Source organism: Peromyscus eremicus, chromosome 8a, assembly GCF_949786415.1.
Source record: "Peromyscus eremicus chromosome 8a, PerEre_H2_v1, whole genome shotgun sequence".
Lineage (NCBI taxonomy): Eukaryota > Metazoa > Chordata > Mammalia > Rodentia > Cricetidae > Peromyscus > Peromyscus eremicus.
In genome coordinates this window covers 45,328,136-45,350,063 of record NC_081423.1, presented here as the reverse complement: position 1 = coordinate 45,350,063, position 21,928 = coordinate 45,328,136, and the positions used below count along the sequence as shown (strand labels likewise).

The following is a 21,928-nucleotide window of genomic DNA, read 5'->3' as shown; positions in this document are numbered from 1 at the left end:
AGAAAAAAATCCTGTAATGTAAAACACTCAAATAGAGAATACTTGACCCATACGTTAATTGTGAATAAGCCTGAAATTCCTTGTACTAGATTGTCTAAGAGTTGTTATGACCTGAGCAATAAATAAATGATTACATTTATTGTGTTCCCAAGAGGAATATGAATTCTGTATCTTATAAATAATACTAAGAAATATTTAATCATATAGCCAGGAATATCTTAGCAAATTCTGTAAATAAAGGGGAAAGTGTAAGCCAACTCTAGCCTCTAGGTTGTATCACATATGTATCACAAGTCAAATATGCCTTGAAAACCTAAGTCACCCAAAAGCTCAGCTTCTGTTGGTTTTAAACATGAACACAAACGCTCCAGTGTTCAGGAAGTCCAACACATTAGTTTATAGCAGTGTGTGGTTTTCTCTTTTCTCCAGCCATATCCTGCAAGAAATGGCCAGCTTCTGGTTAGGATGCTATCTAAAACAGAAGCAAAACATGTCTGCTACCACACAGAAAGCTGTAGTAGCAACTTCAGTGAAACAAATGCACGCTAGATCTCTACTGCATATGCCAGGAAGTGTAATGTGTCACAAAAACCATTATCTAAATCCCAGCCCTGGGGAGGCTGAGGAAGGAGTATCTGAAAGCTTAATTTTCTACAGAAATCCCTTCTATTATTAATTTTTTAGGGAAACCTTGCCAAAAGCTACATGGTACCTAAGTGGTGAATCCGGGCTATCCACTGAGCTTGCGGAGGAGTATGCTTTTGTCAAATTCCCTGTAGTATGTGAATGTTCTGGGAGAGGTACACACATTTTATTTTAAATATACCTAAGAACAAAGGCTACCGACACTCATTACAGTACTCTTTAGTTCATTACTCTGCATGTAGGAGTTGGCAGTCCATAATCTAAGAACAGAAAACCAGCAGCCAGATGCTCTGGTGCATGAATGCAAAAGGGTTATGTCTTTGTCAAAAGGCAACATTTCCTATCAACCACTGCAGGTGCATCAGGTCCACTGGTAGGCTGCAGGTCCACCTTATGTGTCTTATGTCATAATTTAACATATGTATACATACATCTGTGATGACTTTCCCTTCAAATCTCCCCCTGGCCTCTCTAACCCACTGCTTACCTTGTGTGGCTGTGATACAGAGCTTTTCAATGGTGTTGATTTTATGTACCACTTGGTGGCATTGTCTATTTTGGTCCAAGTACAGGTGAGCTCTTGGGGATTATGATTTTTTAAGTATTTAAATGTTAACTCTACTTGGCAACTATCACATCACAAGGCTGATATGCTTTCCCAATTAGCAGACTGTAAAGAGGACTGGTCCCGTCAACCACAAGCTTACACCTGCCAAGCTGGAACAGTAGAAGAAAGCCTGGCTCTAGGCTTCTCACAGCGCCACTGTGGGCTTCTATTATTCCCATCTGTCCATCTAAGCTTTCAGGTTTCAGCTCAGCCACTGAAGTTTTGTTCCTTTTTATGTGCTGACTCAGTGCCTTTGGTTATTCTTTGCCCTTATCTGGGATGTCATTTTCTCAAAACTATTAATTTTTTTTAAACAAATCTAAAAGAAGTTTGTTGCTCTTACTGTAACACAGTATGAAGTATTTGATCTCAGGCATCAAATGTTATCTTCTGAAATTCACTTTCTAATTTCAGTACTAGCATACAGAACAAGAGAAAAATACCAGATAAAATGGTAACTTAAACACATCTTACTTTCCAAATCCCATGAAGAAGAATCAAAGCAGTTAAGCATCTTCCATCAGCAATGGGAACTAAGGAAGGGTACCATCTCCATGGCTTAAACTTGATTAAAGGTGTTGTGTACACCTTTAATCTCAGCACTCAGGAGTCAGAGACAGGCAGATCTCTGAGTTTGAGGCCAGCCTGGTCTACATAGTGAGTTCTAGGCCAGACGGGGCTATATAGTGAGATCCTATCTCAACAAACTTTTAAGACTCTCTGCTACATAGAGAGTGTGTATATGTGTATGGGGGGGCGGGGGGCATGTACCAAGAGTTTTCCCCCAAGTCCCTTACAAAGAGAAAAAAGACAGGGGTCTACCTTGCTAGGATCCTCTACCTACAAGGCCAGGGCTGGATAGGAGGATGAAGCCAAGAACATAAAGTACTTCCTTACAGAGCATTAGGGATATGAGCACTATCTGAGAAGTCCATGGAAGGATGATCCTGGGCACAGGTCAGGAAAAGCCATGCACCGTATCTAACACAGACAATGACTAGGCAAAAGCAGACCAGAAATATGGCTTCCACATCCAGGTTTCTCCAGACAGGAAACTACTCACCAAGGAATTTATTATTTATTTTTTTCTACTCACTATGTGAACCAGGCTGGCCTCGAAATCATAGAGATCCATCTGCCTCTGCCTCCTGAGTGCTAGGATTGAAGGTGTGCACCACCACACTCTTACTGGGCACCTTCTCCCATTGCACGCTATTTGAACTTCAGTTTACTTGGAGAGCTTTCCCTCTAGTTTATGAGAGAGTTGATGATCTGCAGTGTCAATAGGCAGAGTAGTGTATTCAGGCATAATCTACAAATACTCAGGGAAAGGTCAGGCCCTGATTTATTTGTAGCTATTTAAGCAAGAGTCTATGATGAACAGAAACATCCCTTCACATAAAAACATTAAAAAATGAAAAAGCTTTAAAGTCCTAATATAGGAAAATATTTCATAAAATAATAATCACATCAAGGGGAGAACAGACCTTCAAAAGTTTATGAAACAAAAGAGGCACTTTTGTTTCATAATATCCACTTTAAAATTTCATAAAATAGAATAAAAGATAAAATAAGACAATCTTACTTATTGACGTTTTGTTCTTTTATTTCTTTCTTCCTTTCTTTCTTTCTTTTTTTTTTTTTTTTTTTTTTTTTGAGATAGTAGTCCTAGCTGGCCTCAAACTCATTGGGTAACCAAGGATAACCTTGAATTCTTGATCCTCCTGCCTCTACCTCCCAAATGCAGAATTTACAGACATGTAGCACCCATGGCTAGCACGCTGATAATTTTAAATGAAAGGCTGAGCTTAAATATGCACACACACACACACACACACACACACACACACACACACACACCCGGTATAATAATCCCATTAAAATATTCTGAAGCAGAACTAACTCAAAAGAAAACCAAAGAAGGGCATATTTGGAAAGGCTTCCCTGAGCACAGGAGGCACAGATGAAGTCAACAATGAAAAGTGACATTTCCATTCAGTAGGAAAGAATTATTGTGGTAATAAACTGTGCTGGTTGGACTGGCCATGCATATGGAAGAAAAAGGATTGCATGTTACAGCAGGTTCAGTAAACACAGGTGGATCAAATGTAAACGTTCACATGTGTGTGAAATAAAGAAAACTCAATAAACTATTTACAAATACTGGAGTAGAAAAAAAATCTTACACACACACACACACACAACCCCACCCAAGAAACAAAGGAAAACACAAACAGACTCTATTCTAGTCTATGAAAGTGTTAAGGGTTTCAAGTGGTGAAGTGCTTGCCATACACGTCAGTCTCTAGATTTATTCCCAGAATCATAAAACAAGAAAGGTTCTGAAATTATATTCAGGGAAAATTTTCAACAAAATTTATCACAAGAGCCCTGCAGAAATGCAACCAATGATTAAAATTCAAACCACAGACTCCTCTAAATAATGTTTATTTAGCACATCATAAACACTTACATATAAAAACATTCAATAGTATCCAGAGTAAAGACAGATCAATACACAACTGCAAATATAGTTGCGCACTTGAAATTGAGGCACAATTGAAAAATTGAAATTTTTCTCAGTTTAGATATGAAAACATTCGGCACATAAATTTTAAGTCATTTTAGAATTCTCAATCTGAGGAAAAGATCTTTCAGAGCAAATTCCAGTCCTACTTGGACAAGCCCAGCTAGTGTCTATATTATTTTTACAGAAGATAACAATGTCTTTTCTCTCTCACACCAAGCTAAATTTTTTTAGTGAAATCTGTGCTCTTGAAGTTAATAACCTCAAAATGTCTTCCTGAGTTTAAGAATAATTCTACATCTTAATTTTCATTTTATTAGAGACTAACTCATGTCTTCTAGCAAGATGTAGCTAGAAACCCTACCTGGATAACACTGGAGCTACCCCTTACTTGAGAATGCAGCAGGTAGACTTCCACTTTAGTTGCCCTTCACATAAGAAGCATGGTAGATTTCCACTGGAGCTGCCCCTCACATAAGAAGTACAGTAGGTTTTTGCCTGATGGATTTGCTGAATCATATACAGGTCTTGACACATACATACATTTCCAAAAGTCAAATCATATGCTGCATTCCAGACCGCTCTGAGCTGTATGCTTCTGCACTGAAAGTCTTTTAAGTTTCCAAGATGAGTTCCATTGATGAGGCTTTTGTTTTAAATTGTCCTTCATTAGTTTGTTATGTTTCTACTGGCATTGTCACCTAACTACATCTTTATCATCAACCAAACGTGTTTATGGTTAGCCCATCAAAGACTCTAGAAACCAACCAAAGCTTAGGGGCAGCTTCCTTCAGATGAGGTAATGAAATGAGTCCATGGCTTGAAAAAGGCCCAAGAAAGCCTCAATGTTAGGAGCAGATCTTTAACTTCTCTGGTCTAAGGCATCATGCAGATGGCTTTTATTTTGCTATAATTAGCATGAATTCCAAGACTACTGGATCCTATACTCAAGTAGGCAGCATAAAAGTAAACACCAGAAAGCAGAGTCCACATGGGCTGCATTCACCAATACCTGGGGCTTGCTATGCCACTATTCTCTTTATGTATTCTAGTTACATATAAAATACTTTTTTTCACAAGACTTGTATTCTGTTTTTTAGAACTTCATTTTGTTCTCCAGAGAAAGAGATGGAAGGAGAAAGAAAGAAAGGGAGGAAGAGGAGGGAGGGAAGAAGAGGGAAGAGAAGGGAGGGAAAGAGGGAGGAAAGAGAGAAGGGGGAGAGAGAGAAAGAATACTGAATTTTCTGAGGGAAACAAAAAGGAGGTAAATATTTCTGAACATGTGATCATGCAGTGAGTTGATTCCAACCTGAAGGGGGAAGCTAAAGAAACTGGCTGTAATGACTTTGTGTGGAATAGTGAATGGTATAGGACACAAGTGAGCTCTTTACACAGTGGCAATCTCCTCTACAGATTCCCCCTTTCATATAGAAATGGCAGTAGTTTCCAATCATGGCAAGGGCTGGGCTGTCTTTCTTCCACCAAATGCTCTGCTAGCTGACAGAGACCATGGAGCTGTGAAGATAGAAATGGGAGGGAAGGCTGGTAAAGGAGTTATATAAGCCAATGGGATCTTTGCTTACAAACGCAAGAGCTACGAGCTTATCTGTCTCACAGGGAGGAGATAATACCCAGAGTATGGCCACCATGTTTTCATGTCTATTGCTGCAATTTTTATTTTTTTGAAGCCAACGCTCTTTGGACAGAGAAAATGGCAGAGACTTCAAAATGCTATTACTCGGCTCCTTCCACCAGACCTTCTCCAAGAACTGTCCTGATGAAGCAGAGACATCAGAACGCACACCAGGGGACATTTGTAGTTTCATGCTTCCCTCCATCATCAATGCAAAAACAAAAACAAAAACAAAACAAAAAAAACAATTTTTTTTTTCTTTTTACTATTCCAGTCTAAAAATTCTAAAGACTCAGGGAAGAATACCTCTATATTTTCCAAAACAAATCTGTAAAGATAGGGGCCAGGGAGCAAAGAGGCACATGTAGCCCTTTAGATTATAGTCTAGGTTAGGCTGTTAGCTCAGTGATAGAGCACCTGCGTAGCATGTGCAAGGTTAGGCTTGATCTTCAGCATCACACACACACACACACACACACACACACACACACACACACACACAGACTGAAACATCACTGGCTATGTATCAAAAGTCATAATTGTATATCTTAACTATGAAAACATATGCAAGTGACTGTATTATGCTTGCTGAGAAGACCATAGGAGATGATCAATTTCTACTTTAAGGGCCAAATGAAATGCTCGTAGCCCCAGGAATGCTAAAGTAAATAAGAAACTGCTTAGGAATTTCCATGGGAATTGGTCTGTCCACCAAGGCCAGAGATTCAGTATCACAGAGAGTTCCAAGAGACATCTTTATCACCCAAGAACATTATACCTCTGTCATATGCACTTCTCTTCCAGAAGCAGCGACAGAAAGAACACATGTTGTGTGGCTGTAAAATATTAAGAGCTTTAAGGACGACACAGGGTGGCACAGGTACACACAATGGACGTCAGCGCACAATGCAGATGTGCACACTCAGTTGAAAGCCAGCTCCAGCAGAGTCTGTATGAGACAAGCTACAACGCTGCTCACTCAATGACAACATGTACACTGAGGACAATGTGTGATCCAGGGGAGATTCAAGGATCAACACATGTGAATCTGAAACATTTTATTTTGGAAGTTAATGCTATACATTGCGAGAAAGCTATTCAGTATTTTTAATAGGTTCTTTCTTTTGAAGATGTCTTCCACGGGTGCCTATTGGTACTATTATGATAAACTTTATAAGAATGGGGCAAGTCATCCTAGAAATAATTCCTGCCATTATTCATGACACCTGTACATGTCCTGTTCATCATCAACACCTTTTGTTAGAACGGTTGTATGTGGCTCCATGGAATCCAGACACTGAGATGCCTATGTGTTTCCCTGTATCTGCTGAACTCCAGCACTCAACTTCTTAGGAAACAGATATGATGGCTTGCTTGCTTGCTTGCTTTCTTTCTTTCTTTCTTTCTTTCTTTCTTTCTTTCTTTCTTTTTTTTTTTTTGGTTTTTCGAGACAGGGTTTCTCTGTGTAGCTTTGCACCTTTCCTGGAACTCACTTGGTAGTCCAGGCTGGCCTCGAACTCACAGAGATCCGCCTGGCTCTGCCTCCCGAGTGCTGGGATTAAAGGCGTGAGCCACCACTGCCCGGCTCTTTCTTTCTTTCTTTCTGCTGGAGATTAAACCCAGATCTGATGGCTTTATTTATTTATTTATTTATTTATCTATCTATTTATTTATTTAGATGTTGGAGATTAAACCCAGAGCCTGGTACATGCTAAGCAAACAGTATACCAACGAGGTACATCCTATCCTAGACATGATGTTTAAATTTCAATGAGTTTTCATTTCGATGCCTATCTCCTAATTGTCCAAACATAGAAGAAGCCATGACTGAGAAAATTAAGTCTTACACTTTCATTCATTAATTTATATGTCCAGTAAAACAGAACATTTTCATGTCCATTAATAAAAACACATAAGCTTATTCAAATTCTGGAAGAAAAATATCAGGCCTGAAAGTCACAGCTAACATTTGGAGATGGCCATCCTTGAAGTTCCAAGGACTGCACAGGAGAGATGGCAGGGCTGGCCCTTGGGTTTCTGACTCAACAGAGAAAGGCCAGCTGACCAACCAGCCTCAGAATGGGAGAGCTTGAAAAGTACCTTGAAACACTGCCTACTCATAGTTCCTAATCTAAACAGAGGGTAGAGCCACACAGGAAAGGGGACAGTGCCAGCTGGTTGCAAGAATGAGTTTACAGAGTGTGATTACTCTCCGTGACTTTTGCATTATTTCTCTTTATAGCTCATGCAATTTCTGTCTTATGATTGACTACTGCTGTTAGAATAATTCATGCATGAATAGTCACAATTGCTTTATCTTATGAATTAAACCCTTTGGCATCATAAAGAAAAAGGAATGAATTAACAACATCAATATATTAGTATTAAGTATGGGGACATCTATGCATATATGTATGCATATGTGCTATATACATACATGTATATGTGTGTATGTATATGTATACACACATTTGAGGGGTAGCTGTATGTGGTGTGCATATATAAGTGTGTGCATATATGCTCATTTGTGCTTGTATGTAAAGAGGCTAGCAGAGATGTCAAGTGTTTTTCTTTATTGCTCTTTGCCTTACTCTTGTGAGACAGGATCTCTCAATTAACCTGAAGCTTGCTGTTTCAGCTAGGCTGGCTAGCCACTGAAGTCCTGGGATCTACCTGATTGCAATCCCCCACTTTTGTGCATGACCAGCCTTTTTACATGGTTACTGGGACTTTGAATTCGGGTCCTCACGATTACAAAGCAAGCATACTTACATACTAAGCCATTTTTCTAGGCCTTCCTTTTTATGCTTTTTGGTTGTTTTTTTTTTTTTTTAAGATAGGGTCTCATGTAGTTCATGCTGGCCTCAAATTCACTATGAAGCCAAGGAAAATCTTGAACTACTTATCCTTTTGTTTCTAACTCTGAAATATGGGATACAGATGTCACTAGCATACCTGGCAATTCCCTGAATAAGATAAATTATTCTGACTCTAAAGAAGTGATGGCATGTGCCTATAGTTCTAAATACTAGGGAAGATGAGGTGGGAGAATTACTTGAGTTCAAAATAGAACACTTTCAAACCATTCAAAGCACTGGAAAAAAAAAACACATTTGAAAATGTAATGGGACTAAAGATTACTAATGAGTTAAATAATATCCCACTTTGTTGGGATATTACTTAGTTGCTGACAACATGCTGCTCTGTACTCTTACACAGGCTTTTCATTTGCTCCCCCATCAACCTCACTCTATAGTGGTTCCTTTGAATGCCCACTTACACAGAACAAGAGTGTGAATTGCTAGCTCCATGTTACAGTTGTGCTGCACTCTGGATGCTCTTATCTTCTCTCAGCTGTGCTTGGAGGACCTCATCAGAGAATCCTCTGCCAGTTCTCTGGCTGTTTCTCATTCATGACTGAGCCTTGGGTTCTTATGAGATGACTGTCAAAGTCAAACTGAATGCCAGGCAAGAACTGCAGGAGCTTTGAGGGTGGGTTGGCTTCCACTTTTGCTCGTATGGTAGGTTCAGGAGGGAGATAAGTTACCAGCAAGCAATTTTCAAGAAGTCAGTTCTTCAAGGAGGCAGCTTGTGAGAAGTACAAAATCAGATAAGAACCTATCATCAGCAGTTGTCCTATGTCTTGTGAAATGCAATGACAAGCAAACCCATTCTGAAGCCTAACGGTTTTCAGTAACATGTCCTCTCTGTTGTCAGTACTAACTTTTTAAAGGTTTTGTGATAAGTTGCTAGATTGGGGTGGTTGGTTTAAAATATTCAGGAAAATAAAACACAATTTGTATTTTTTTAAGGGGACAGAATGTAGCATACGGAGCCCTCCACTGTCAGGACACAGGCAGAGGTTTCCTATGACATCAGATAACCTACACAAGAAATGCCACATCTTGTACAATAATTCATGCATAGTCACCATAGAAATGTAGAGCCTGTCTTTTATAAAACATTCATCTTTAAAATAATGCAAATGGTAAGCAATGCAAGTTATGACACGGTTCCTCTTCCAAAGACACACAATGTGGAAGCAAAACAGGTAACAAAAGCAGGCACAAAGGCAAACAGAAGGATCATGTGATCATCTCAGTAGGGGACATCAGGAAACCTCCATTTCCTATTCTCCTTCTGACCTAAATTAAACAAAACAAAACAAAACCTCACATTGTTTGGTGGCCAGAAAGTAAAGTTGCTACTATGAAATAATGGTCTTGACTTTTCAAGAGAACTGTAGATCTTACTACAAATCCTTCTGTAGCCAAAGGAACAAGGCATAACTGGAAAAGATTTGATGGGCAATCCAATAGAATTCTAAGGAACAGAACTGTGAGAAGAATCTAACTTGCCCAGTACTGTCAAACTCACAGTCATTGATCAGACCCCAAGGCTCAGAAGCAAATCAACAAGCAGCCCTTCTAATCCAGGGCAGCACAAAGATTAAGGCCACCTCCATAGACAAATACTTAGAACCCACTAAATTTTATTTTAATAGACAGTATTTTATATTTGAAAGACATTTGGAAATTCAACATTAATTTCTAAACACTCAAAATTCTCTAAGTTAAGGATACTGACTCCCAATTAGGGAAAGATACCACACTACTGAATGCCAAAAATGCTGTTTATAATTTTGTCTGTAAATTCCATGTAAACTTTAAATTTTATTTTATGAGTATGAGTATTTTATCTGCATGCATGCTGGTATATGTGCATGCCTGATACCCTCTGAGGCCAGAAGAGGGCATCAGATCTCCCTTGGGGCTGGAGTTACAGATGGTTGTGAGCCACTGTATGGTTGCTGGAAATCCAACCAGGGTCCTCTGAAGAGCAGACAAGGCTTGTAATCACTGAGCCATCTCTCCAGCTCCCCACTTAAGTTTTATATAATAATCAACTTCAAGTTTGCTTTAGGGACACCTTCCTCTTAAACATGACAGGCTAACGCATCGTGAGTCACCTGATACGGGTGCTGGGAACCACAAGCTCAGTGAACTCACTATGTAGCTGAGGGTGACTCTGACTCCTAATTTTCCTGCCTCTGTCTTTTTGGGATTCCAAGCGCTGGGATTACAGGTGTCAGCCACCACTGGCCCCAGCAGAAACATGACTTTTGTTGCCTCTTCATTTTTGTTTGAGGCAGGGGCTCACCATGTAAGGTAGCCTTGGCTGGCTTGGACTCGCTATTTAGACCATGCTAGTCTCACACCTGCTTCCATCCTTGTGCCTCCACCTCTGGAGCCAAGGCCTTTTTGAAATTGCCCATGATCACCTACCAGGAGGCACAGCCCTGGCTGGTAGGAATGGCTCCTTTATCTGGTGGCATTTCTCCTTCAAAGTTATTTTAGCTTTTCCTGATGGATGAGACCTAGGCAAATTAGTATTCATGAGGATGTTCTCACATATAAGTGAAGCATTTTTTTCTAAAATCCTATGCAGAACTTTGACAGAATGTCTTTAGTTGTATAGTGCTGATGGTAGTGGTATAGTGATCAGTGATCCTAGAAAAGACATAACAAAACCTGGTACAGAGAGACACAAAAGCATGCCATCCCTCCATGACTCAGCAGCTTACCTGCGCGGGGGCACACACACACACACACACACACACACACACACACAGATCGAAAGAGAAGCAAAGCACTGGCTGTGTGCCCATTAGACTCACAGAAGTGTGGCTCTTCCTGTGACCCACCTGCTGTGTCCCTGTATGTCCCCCAGCTCCTTCTGCAGCCTGGCATTTTTCTCTTCCTCCTCCAACAACCTCCTCTTCACAGTGCGCAGTTCCTGTTGAGCCTCACACTTGATGTCATTGGCCACCACCACTGCAGTCTGCAGGTCTGCCTGGAACCGCCTCCATTCCTCAGTTTCCTCCTAAAAATGACAGAATCCATATGTCCCTCAGACACTGGGCTGGGTGCCGGGGTCTCTATGTAGGGTTCCTGAATCCTAGAATCAGTCACTAAGGAAGAAGATTACGCAGGAAGACTTGGCTTTAATGGTGTCTCACTACTTGGAAGAGACACAAGAAATAACTCCTTAGAGTCATAGAGTTCTTTAACTAAAAACTGAATGATTGGTTTAGTTTCATTTCCTGCCAGAAAGAATGTACGACTCAGGTTTATGGCCTGGAGATGTTCTAAGATAGTGGTTCTCACCCTGTGGATTATGACCCTTTTGGGGGTTGCATATCAGATATTTACATTACGATTCATAACAGTGGCAAAATTACAGTTATAAAGTAGCAATGAAATAAGTTTATGGTTGGGGGTCCCCACAACATGAGGAACTGTATTAAGGGGTTGCAGCACTAGGAAGGTTGAGAACCACTGTCCTAGGAGAAGCTGGCTGGAGAGAAGGACAGGGTACTTTCCCAATATTTCCGACTCAAACAGGAATAATGTCCAATGAGAGACAGAGGAGGCTCCTTGTCATGGCTTACCTTTATCTGTTTTGTCAGGGTCTTCAACTGCCGCTCTAGGTCTGACTTCTGCTCCTCCAGCTTGATCACACTGCCTAGAAGTAAATGAGTTAGACAGGAGTTAGAGAGTTGCAAGGCTCCTGGACAAGCGAAGCTGCAAAACAGGAGGACAGCTCCAGAGACCACAGGCTTAAAGCCCATCCCTCTACAGTACGTTATGTTGTAAGGACTCTGAAAACACAGCTAGAAGCAGAGTCCTCCAAGACAGGGAATCAGATGACATGTCAGTGGTGCTTACTTAGGTTATAACCTCAGAAGGTAAGTTGTACATACTGTCTGTCATGTAGCATTATGGGAGGAGGCTTCAACAGTCATACAACTGACACTCTTGCCTTAGGCTTCCCTGACAGCCTTTATTACTGAGATTTGGAGGGCTTTGGTGTAAGAGAGGAGTCTACTGGTTATATTACTCCTGTGACTTGGAAACTTGCTTCTAGAGTCGCCATTCTTTTTTTTTTTTTTTTTTTTTTTTTTTTTTTTTTTTTTTGGTTTTTCGAGACTGGGTTTCTCTGTGTAGCTTTGCGCCTTTCCTGGAACTCACTTGGTAGCCCAGGCTGGCCTCGAACTCACAGAGATCCTCCTGGCTCTGCCTCCCAAGTGTAGAGTCGCCATTCTTAACCGAAGTTACCCCTGAGAATCACGAGGCACAGGTGTGCAAGCATAAGCTCTGGATGGGCTCAGGATCTCTGAAGACAGCCAGGATCTGGGCCCACAGATGCAACAGCTCCACAGGTGGCACAACCACCTCTCACTAATGAAGAACAAATTCTGACCTCTGTTCTCCCTGCCTCTAGCTCTCTCCACACTATCAAAGCCATTTAAATCTAAGTATCAATGTATCAATCACCAAGAAAAAATTCCGAGAATTTGTCTATTAAGGATATGAATTAAGCCAGGCATAGTGGTACATACTTGTAATCCTAGTACCTGAGTCACAAAGTCAGACTCTGTCTGAAAAAAGAAAGGAAGGAAGGAAGGGAGGGAGGGAGGGAGGGAGGGAGGGAGGGAAGGAGGGAGGGAAAGAAAGAAAGAAAGAAAGAAAGAAAGAAAGAAAGAAAGAGAGAAAGGAAAAGACAGACAGAAAGAAAGAAAATTTTAAAAAGACGGAGTTGAGGAGAAGGCCATGAATCATTATCTCCAGAGAAGGTTGGAATCCACACAGTAACATCCTGCCCCAGAAGCTCTGAACCAGCTTTTGGGGCCTGGGGGTTTGTTTAGGGTCAAAGCCACAGAGTAAGAACCCCCCTCCTTTGTTTCTGGTTGTTTTGTCTGTCTCTTTCAAGGATCTCATGGCAGGAAAGGATTAATCTAAGGCTGGATTTGAGTGTCCCTGTCTTCCTGACATAAATATACTTTAATAATACCTTGATATCCCTAGCAGGAGTTTAAAAGCTTCTCAGAAGATGGTCCGTGTTATTTTCAGTCTCAGATATATTATGATATAATCACTAGATGTGGGCCTGAAATTTGCTCTGGACATTAATTATACACTGGTTTTCTTAATGTGTCTGGGCTGACTTTGAAGGATTTAGGGACAATACAACCACATTCTCCACAGTGCTAAATCACAAAGCAAAACAAAACAAGACTTGTCTCCTTTGACCTTATTCCTTATAAAGAGGGTGCTATGTTTGGAAACAGACAGTGGCCAGATATTTAATTGTGTTCTCAAGAATGACTATTAAGCCTGGGTGACACTGAATGTCAATGCTCTACAGTCCATGACAAAGGCAATGGGCACTGTCACTCTGACACTAGCCAGCTAATCCAGGCACAGAGCACACAATCAGCTCCCCTCATAGAAACCACCATGTTCATTCAACTAGAGAACCCTGAGCTGCTGCTTTCTAAGGAAACACAATATTAGACTCCTGTAAGCCTCCAGTCACATTCTTCATCACCTGAAATACTATTTACATGCTATAGTTCTGCGTGCCAGAGTCCTTGTAAAACAAGCCAGTCTCATAAGCATCAGGAACCTCATCTGCCATCGTTTTTTCCCCAATACCAAGCAGGTACTTTTTTTTTTTTTGGATTTTTAAAAAAAATTTTATAATTAATTTAATTTTACATATCAGCCATAGATTCCCCTGTCCTCCCTCCTCCCACCCCTCAGTCCCCCCACCCCACAATCCAACCTCCATTCCCACCTCTTCAAAGGCAAGGTCTCCCCTGGGGATTCAGCCCAGCCTGGTAGATTCAATTGAGGCAGGTCCAGTCCCTCCTCCATACATCAAGGCTGAGCAAAGTGTCTTAGCATAGGCCCTAGATTCCAAAAAGCCAGCTCATGTACCAAGGACAGGTCCTGGTCCCACTTCCTGGGGGCCTCCTAAACAGTTCAAGCTCATCAACTGTCTCATTTATCCAGAGGGCCTGGTCCAGTTCCATGGGGGCTCCTCAGCTATTGGTTCACAGTTCATGTGTTTCCACTAATTTGGCTATTTGTCCTTCCAAACAGGTACTTATAACATTTTTCTGTGCTTTAAGTATCCTTTCTCTTATACCTTATGAGTATACAATGAGAAAGACTTAACATCCTCCTGGCCCTGGGCTATGTTATAATGAATTCCTTTGTCTTTGGCATTGAGACACTGTTGTTCATGACACAGTCGGCTACTGGCCTTCATTCCATGAATTTATAAGGCTCCTTCCCTTCCCATCCTTCCCATAGCTTCAACATCAATGAAGATGTATCACTGCGCATAACGGATATCACCCTAGCACTTTTCAGAGAAGCCTTAAGTTAGGATTGGAGAATGACCTTCTCCTCTCTCTGGATATACTGGACTGCTGACTGGTGACACTAAACTCACATTCACCATCACAAAAGCTCAGGCCTGACCACGGTTCTCTAATACACCTATATTGCTGCAAGCTGCAAAAATATATGAAGTAGAATTTCAGCTGATTATGACAAGCTAATACCTGAAAGAAGCCTAGGGCCTTCCAAAGGTCAAGCTGAGGCTCAAGGAGTCTTGGTGATATTGGCTTTCGATTATTAGCCGTTTCCTGCTATGAATTTCTCATGTGCTACTGTAGCTTTTCCATCATTCATTCGTCACCATTTCCCCTCTACTAAGGAATATTTAGATAACCTTCTGAGCAGTAATGCAGCCAGGATCCCTAATTTCAGGTATTTCTGTAATTATTGTCATTAGCAGCATCGGGTCACGACCATCCCTGGAGGGACAAAAGTATCTTATCAGAGATACCTCTGTACTTTCTAAGAACAGACGTAAGCATCCAGACTATCTGTTTGAGAAGGCCTGGCAGATATGCTAATTAAACTTAACCTCCTTTCCAAAGTCTTATCTCTAGTTTTAGATCCACCCTTAACAATTAACTCAGAACTAAAGGGTTCCAACTTACAGGCACATCTAGCTGTGATGGAAGTTGCCTAGCCAAGTTGCCTAGCGACAGAGCACACTTACCAGAAATGGTGGGAGCAGAGATAGCTTGGAGAGATAAGGGCCAAAGGGATAAAAAGGGCAGTTTTATTTTCAGAGAAGGATGAGATGGAGAAGAGAAAAGAGAATGGAAGAACTACATGGTTAAGAACTGGAGAGGAATGAACTGAGATGGGAAGAACTAGATTGAAGGGATGAAAGAGAGTACTAGAGGGAAAAAAAAAGACACTTGTTCATAGATCAGAATTCAGACCAGAAAGCAGACATCTCTTGAGCTGAATCTCTGCTAATAACAGAGATTTTCTGACTTTTTGGCTGACCTTTCACCTCTTTCTGCATGTCCTCAAACCAGGAAGGTGTTATAAGTGCCAACCTGACGGGTACACGTACATTTAAGTGAGTAGGTGAATTCAGGAACACAGAATCTGTGAGTAATGTGGAGTCTGGCTGTGTAAGCATGGTAGGAAAACTCAGGCAACTAAGCAACTAAAAACAACTAGTGCCATACAAAGCTTTGTTAATTAAGTGTTGTTACAAAAGGCAAAACTCATTAGATGTGACATTTGATAAGGATGATCTGAATAAAAGCAAAGCATGTTTAATCTCTTAAACAATGTCCGTGTCGTGTCGCGGTATCATGGCCGCACCCCCACACACACAGGTAGTGGTGGTGCAGGCAGATCTCTGTGGGTCTGAGGTCAGCCTGGTCTACAAAGCAAGTTCCAGAACAGCCAGGGCTGTTTTACAGAGAAACCCTGTCTCAAAACAAACAAACAAACAAACAAACAAACAAAGGTTCCATATTCAAAGCAGTGACTTTATAAAGCCATACACCAATGCCTCTTCGGAAACCACGTGTCTAACATCTGTGAGAAACCCCATGTCCCTCCATCAGTGGAAAGCATGCTGGACTTGGCCACAGGCACATATTGTTTGTTTCACTCTGAGCAGATCACCTAGCTCTCATGCATCAGATCCTGAAGACAGCACACCATGGACACAAAGGCCGTGGACACAAAGGCCGTGGACAATCTACTCTGAATAACACTCTTAAACCCTGAAGGTCATCCTTAGGTAAATACGCCTCTCACAGTCATAGCTGAATTCAAAGTAGGTTTGGTTGTCTAGTGATGGAGGCCTCAGGATGTTGCACACGTACATTTAACACTTCCAAAATGCACCTGCCCTCTTGCAAGAGCCGTGGCCATCTATCTTCTGTTACCCAGCGTTTTACTTAACTGCAGAGATTACCGCTTGTCTCGTAAGTGCTGTTCTCTGGGGAGATTAAAGAGTGCTTGAAAGGGGACTCTCCGACACCCTGGCCAACACACACGTCCTTAGAAACTCCTCACGCCTGTAACCCACCATGACAGCGTCCACTCACACCGGCTGCACTTCTCCAGCCTTGACGTCACTTACTTTCCAGCTCGCTAATGAGCTGATTGTTGTGTAACTTGACAGCGCGGTGCTGTTCCACCTGATCTTCCAATTCAAATATGGTGTCTTTCATGTCTTTGATTTCTGCGTCGCTTTCCGAAGCTTTCTCTTGCAATTTTAGGCTGGTTCTGCTCAGTTGTTCTGCTTGGTGATCACAGACCTCCTTCAGGTAAGAATAATCTTTTTCCATCTAGAGAACAAGGAGCGTTGTCAGTTTAAAAACAACAACAACAGAACACTCTCACACATCTGAGGAAGACTTGCTGGATGCTCTGGCATATGCCACTATAAATGTTAAGAGAGACACAATGTGTCCAGAGGGCTGGATTGATTCTGTGCCCCTTTTCACAAGCAGAAAGAAAAGGACTTTTAATATATGTGACTTTTTCCTTTACCAGGGCAGAGCAGGGAAATCATGAAAACCTGAGTGGCCACCCTAACCCCGCATTCTCTATAGAGCAGCGCCCTCTGCTGGTGAAATTCAACATCCAAGAAGCCTGAGCCACAGAAACCTTAGGACAGGAGACGACGTTTCTTTGGAAGACACACTGCATAGAAATCTGAGTGCCCCAGAAACAGAAATTCATCCCAGCAAATTAATTTCACCTGCTCAACTTTAATTACACACTTACATAGTAAGAAACAAGATAACGATGCACTCAGACTTAACCATTAAATTTTGCCATATTTGCTAAATCTTTTAATTCAATAAAATGTGTTAATGCCTGAACCTTTCCTTCCATTTCAGCAAGGAACAGGCATTGTTCTCAAGCTGGTGTGTGGTCATTCCTTGAAGGTTTTCCCACACTTATTACATATGTGTTTAAGCCCTTGATAATATACAGGCTTATTCTAGGTATTTTGAGACTTTACACAACTGGTCGTATGTGTGTGTTGATTTGGAGGTATTACACTGCAGTATGTAATATGCCTTTGTCTTGTACTAGACAATGCTTACTACACTATTTTAACTTAATTTAAATGTTAGTATATACAGATAAATACATATTACAACAGGTTGTTGTGTGTGGTCTGTGCATTTTCACATGTATGTGGGCATGTGTGTGGGTGTATGTGTACATGTTTGCACATATGTATGGAGGTCAAGTCTGACATCAATGTCTTCCTTATCACTCTATGTCATAGATACTGAGGTAAGCTCTTTCACTTGAATCCAGAGCTAGCTAATTCAGCTACTCTAGCTAGCTGGTTTGCTCTGGGGAGTCCCCATCTCCACTTCCTGAGTACTGAGATTAGGCAGGGTACTATGCCTACCCCACTTTACCTGGGTGCCAGGGATTCAAATTCTGGTCCTCATACTTACACAGAAAAGGCACTAGATTTTTTAATTACTACATACTGGAAACCCACTGCCTGAAAACACTATTCTGTTATTATGAAAAATGCTATAATAAACACTGTCCCTTTTCTATAGCAACTTAACTGACGTTAATAAATAGGTATATATTTACCAGGCAATATAAGCTTGATATGCAATAGATTTCTTCCTATTTTTTTTAAAGTCTGGGGGGTGTGGGTGGGTCTTCACATCTAATTTTGTTTCCAGTTGCAGTTCTGACTGGGGACTCTATAGGAACAGGGACCTGGTCTATTTTATCCAGCACAGTGCCCAGCACCCTCTGCACCTGCACGGGGCTCAGCATGGAGAAACTATTTAATGCGTATTTGATGAGCGAATGAATAATATACTACAAGGTGGTCCTGCAGTGTTTTCCACTTGGGATGGTGGGATGGATAGACAGATGAACGGATGGCTGGGAGTAGGGAGAGCAACCTCAGGACCAACACAGGCCATACTGCCTGAGTTAAGGACCCACACCGATTATGCAAAACTTGTATTTCAGTTACAAAAGTGTGTGTCTCCGTGCTGTGGATATACATCACTGCAGGCTACTGTCAAAACTGAAAGCCGATGGGGTATACCGAAACGGCTCAGGGCACAGAATCTGAAGCTAGACTGCCAAGATTTAAATTCCAAAACTATCAAATCAAGATTTGTGGGGTTTTATTTTTTAATATTTTATTATTGCTATTTGGACAAGGTTTCTTTATGTAGCTCAAGCTGGCTTGGAACTCAAAATTGTTCTGCCTCAGTCCCTCCCCTAGTCATGGGATTACAGGCATGCAACATACACAGTTGAACCTTGTATTCGTTCATTTTCCTCATTTGAACAACGGAGGAGGTTTAACGAAATAATGTATTACAGTTTCTCAGTGCCTGGAAGATAGTAAGCACTCAATAAAAACTACTCCCTTCTTCCACAATGGCCTTACGTATTATGCATAAGTAAGACATAATGATGTGAATAATAATATAATACAAGTCCATTCAACCAAAAAAGTTACTTACAATTAGTAGAAAAGACTAGAAGTCTTCTATCTTATCAATAGTTACTTTATAATATATAGAAAATGACTTTTTTTTTCTTTTTTTCTTTTTTCTTTTTTGAGCTGAGGATCGAACCCAGAGCCTTGTGCTTGCTAGTAGCAAGCACTCTACCACTGAGCTAAATCCCCAACCCTAGAAAATGACTTTTTAAAAAATGAGACACATTCTGGGGGCTGGAGAGATGGCTCAGCAGTTAAGAACATTGGCTGCTCTTCCAGAGGACCCGTGTTCAATTCCCAGCACCACATGGAAGCTCATAACTGTCATAACTCCTGTTCAGGGGGTTCAACACCCTCACAACAGACATACACGCAGGCAAAACACCAATGTATGTAAAATAAAAAAATGTTTTTTAGATGAGACAATTCTATTATATTTTCTTTTTTTTTTTTTTTAATTTTTATTTATTTTTTATTTATTTATTTTTTTTTGAGACAGGGTTTCTCTGTGTAGCTTTGCGCCTTTCCTGGAACTCACTTGGTAGCCCAGGCTGGCCTTGAACTCACAGAGATCCGCCTGGCTCTGCCTCCCGAGTGCTGGGATTAAAGGCGTGCGCCACCACCGCCCGGCCTATTTTCTTTTTTAAAAGATTTACAGAGGGTTGTGATACACTGTGTGGGTGCTGGGAACCAAACCAAGGTCCTTTGGGAGAACAGTAAGTGCTCTTAGCTACTGAGCCATCTCGCTAGCCCTAAAGCACTACATTTTAGATGCTGGAAGGCTAGTACCTGAAAGGCAGCAATGGAAGGCAGGCTTTGAGTCCTGCAGGCTCATGGCTGGACTTCTCAGGCAGAGGCATGTCACCGGAGCCCAGGTATATGCATGACTAGTGGGAAATACTATGGATGTATAAACAAAATGGGAATACGATGAGGGGAGTGGTTAAGCATCCTGAATGAGGTGAGACTGCTAACCCTCAGAGACTCTGGTTTTATTTCCCATACACTGATTCATCATGCATGAGAGGGGACAGACGTGCAGACTATGGTGAACCTACAATCAATACTATCTCAAATGCACTCATTTCTTCTTTCTTGATATAAAATTTATCCCCTAAGTCTAATGAAATAGTCCAGAAAACTTGGTTGTTTTTGTTTGGCTGGTTTTAGGTTTTTATTTATTTATTTATTTATTTATTTATTTATTTATTTATTTATTTATTCATTCATTCATTCATTCATTTATTTATTTTGAGACAGGGTCTCATCTTCTTCTACATAGTCCTGACTGTCCTGGAGCTCACTATCTAGACAGACCAGGCTGGCTTCAAACTCACACAGAGCCACCTGCCTCTGTCTCCTGAGGGCAGAGATTAAAGGCGTGCACCACTACAACCAGCCAAAAAACTTTGTTTTTTAAAAAAGTAGTTTTACCATTTCATCTCATAGGGACACTCACTGGATCAACAAGAAGATGTTAATTATTTTCAGGTTATATTCATTTTATGGATTGACAAACATATATAGGGAAATTATTCAAAAAGAAGAATGTGGGCTGGAGAGGTGGTTTAGCAGTTAAGAGCATATACAGTTCTTCCAACGGCCCTGAGTTTGTCTTCCAGAACCAACACTGGGTGGTAACTATAGCTCCAAGAGATCGGATGCCCTATTCTGGCCTCCATGGGCACATTCACATAAGTGGCATGTCCATACTCACAGACACAAAAACAAACTATTTTAGAAAATTCAGCATACCAAGCAGCAGAGAACAAAGCTCTGTGTTTTATGACCACTGGAGTTCTAAGATGCCTTTTTTTGTGATGCTGGCCTTCTGCTGTCCAGCAATGCAAACTTTTGAATTTAGTTTTTCTCATTTGGGAATTACACTATTAGAAACCCAAACATGTTTTTTTGGTGTTTCCCTTGAAAAAAAGAAACCACTTCTAAGCACTGCAAGCATCTTTCATCTTCTTCAGTCAGATTCAAACACACAGATCACCAAGACTTCTCAGAGAGAGGACATCAAGAGTCCCCCTGGATTCACCAACAATGACAAAATCCAGGTAGCAACCTAGTCAGCCACGATCAGACCAGGCTAGAATCCTAGCAAGTGTCACCACCTCTTCCAAGCTTGTGACATTGAACTTGGGGGAGATGCACTGCTCCAGGCCAGTGTCCTTGGAAATGCTTGGAGAAGGGCATGTGCACACAGGACATTCTTTAAGGAGCCCTCCCAATCCTCACTGTGGGAAAGACAGGGAAGCAGGACGGCAGAAGCAGCTCTCACAAGGGCGTCCACTGACCCCTCAGGGTGAGGGCCACACCTAGCATTCCCTTCATACTGCACCAGCTGCAAAGGCCTGGTCTTTATTTTCTCAATGGATTAGCCATGTGAAGCACCACCCAGGGAGGGCCATCTTGGAAGGGGCTCCAGTTGGGTGTTATCTGCTGCCATTGATTCCCAAAAGCTGGAGTAAAAGAGAGTGCTTTGGATGTGGGAGCCCTGGGTGCATATATTAGAGGGTTGTATTGCCATATACATTATCTGGAGTCTCTCCTGCAGGAGATGTATGAATAACTGGTTATGATGACTTTAGCACTTGGTAAATAGGATTACATGGAATAACTGTTTCTATATGGTGAGTCCATATAGTCTTCTTTAGTTTATCATGGTAAAAAATAGCACAAAGAATATCAAGAGAAGATAAACTATGAACCCAGGCCTTACTGTAACACAAATCATCCCCAAGACAGAGAATGCTGAATAAAGCGAATAAGGAAACAAATGTTTAGCCAATACCACAATATCACCAATCCATAAGGAAGCAAAAAT

At 41.2% G+C, this 21,928-nt stretch overlaps 1 protein-coding gene across 2 annotated transcripts in view; it reads right to left on the bottom strand.

Annotated features, from left to right (window-relative positions):
* The window catches only part of Specc1 (sperm antigen with calponin homology and coiled-coil domains 1), a 206,036-nt gene that overhangs the window by 93,110 nt on the left and 90,998 nt on the right, over positions 1-21,928 (bottom strand). Inside the window, exons 4-7 of one of the 2 annotated variants that reach the window (XM_059270863.1) lie at positions 16,729-16,936; positions 11,864-11,937; positions 11,117-11,295; positions 4,951-5,294 (exon numbers count right to left, since the gene is read on the bottom strand). In XM_059270863.1, coding sequence (XP_059126846.1) covers positions 5,273-5,294; positions 11,117-11,295; positions 11,864-11,937; positions 16,729-16,936 — 483 coding nt within the window. In that variant the 3' untranslated portion in view covers positions 4,951-5,272. Of the gene's footprint in view, positions 1-4,950; positions 5,295-11,116; positions 11,296-11,863; positions 11,938-16,728; positions 16,937-21,928 lie in introns of those variants that run through there. The other variant, XM_059270864.1, reaches the window with a different exon arrangement.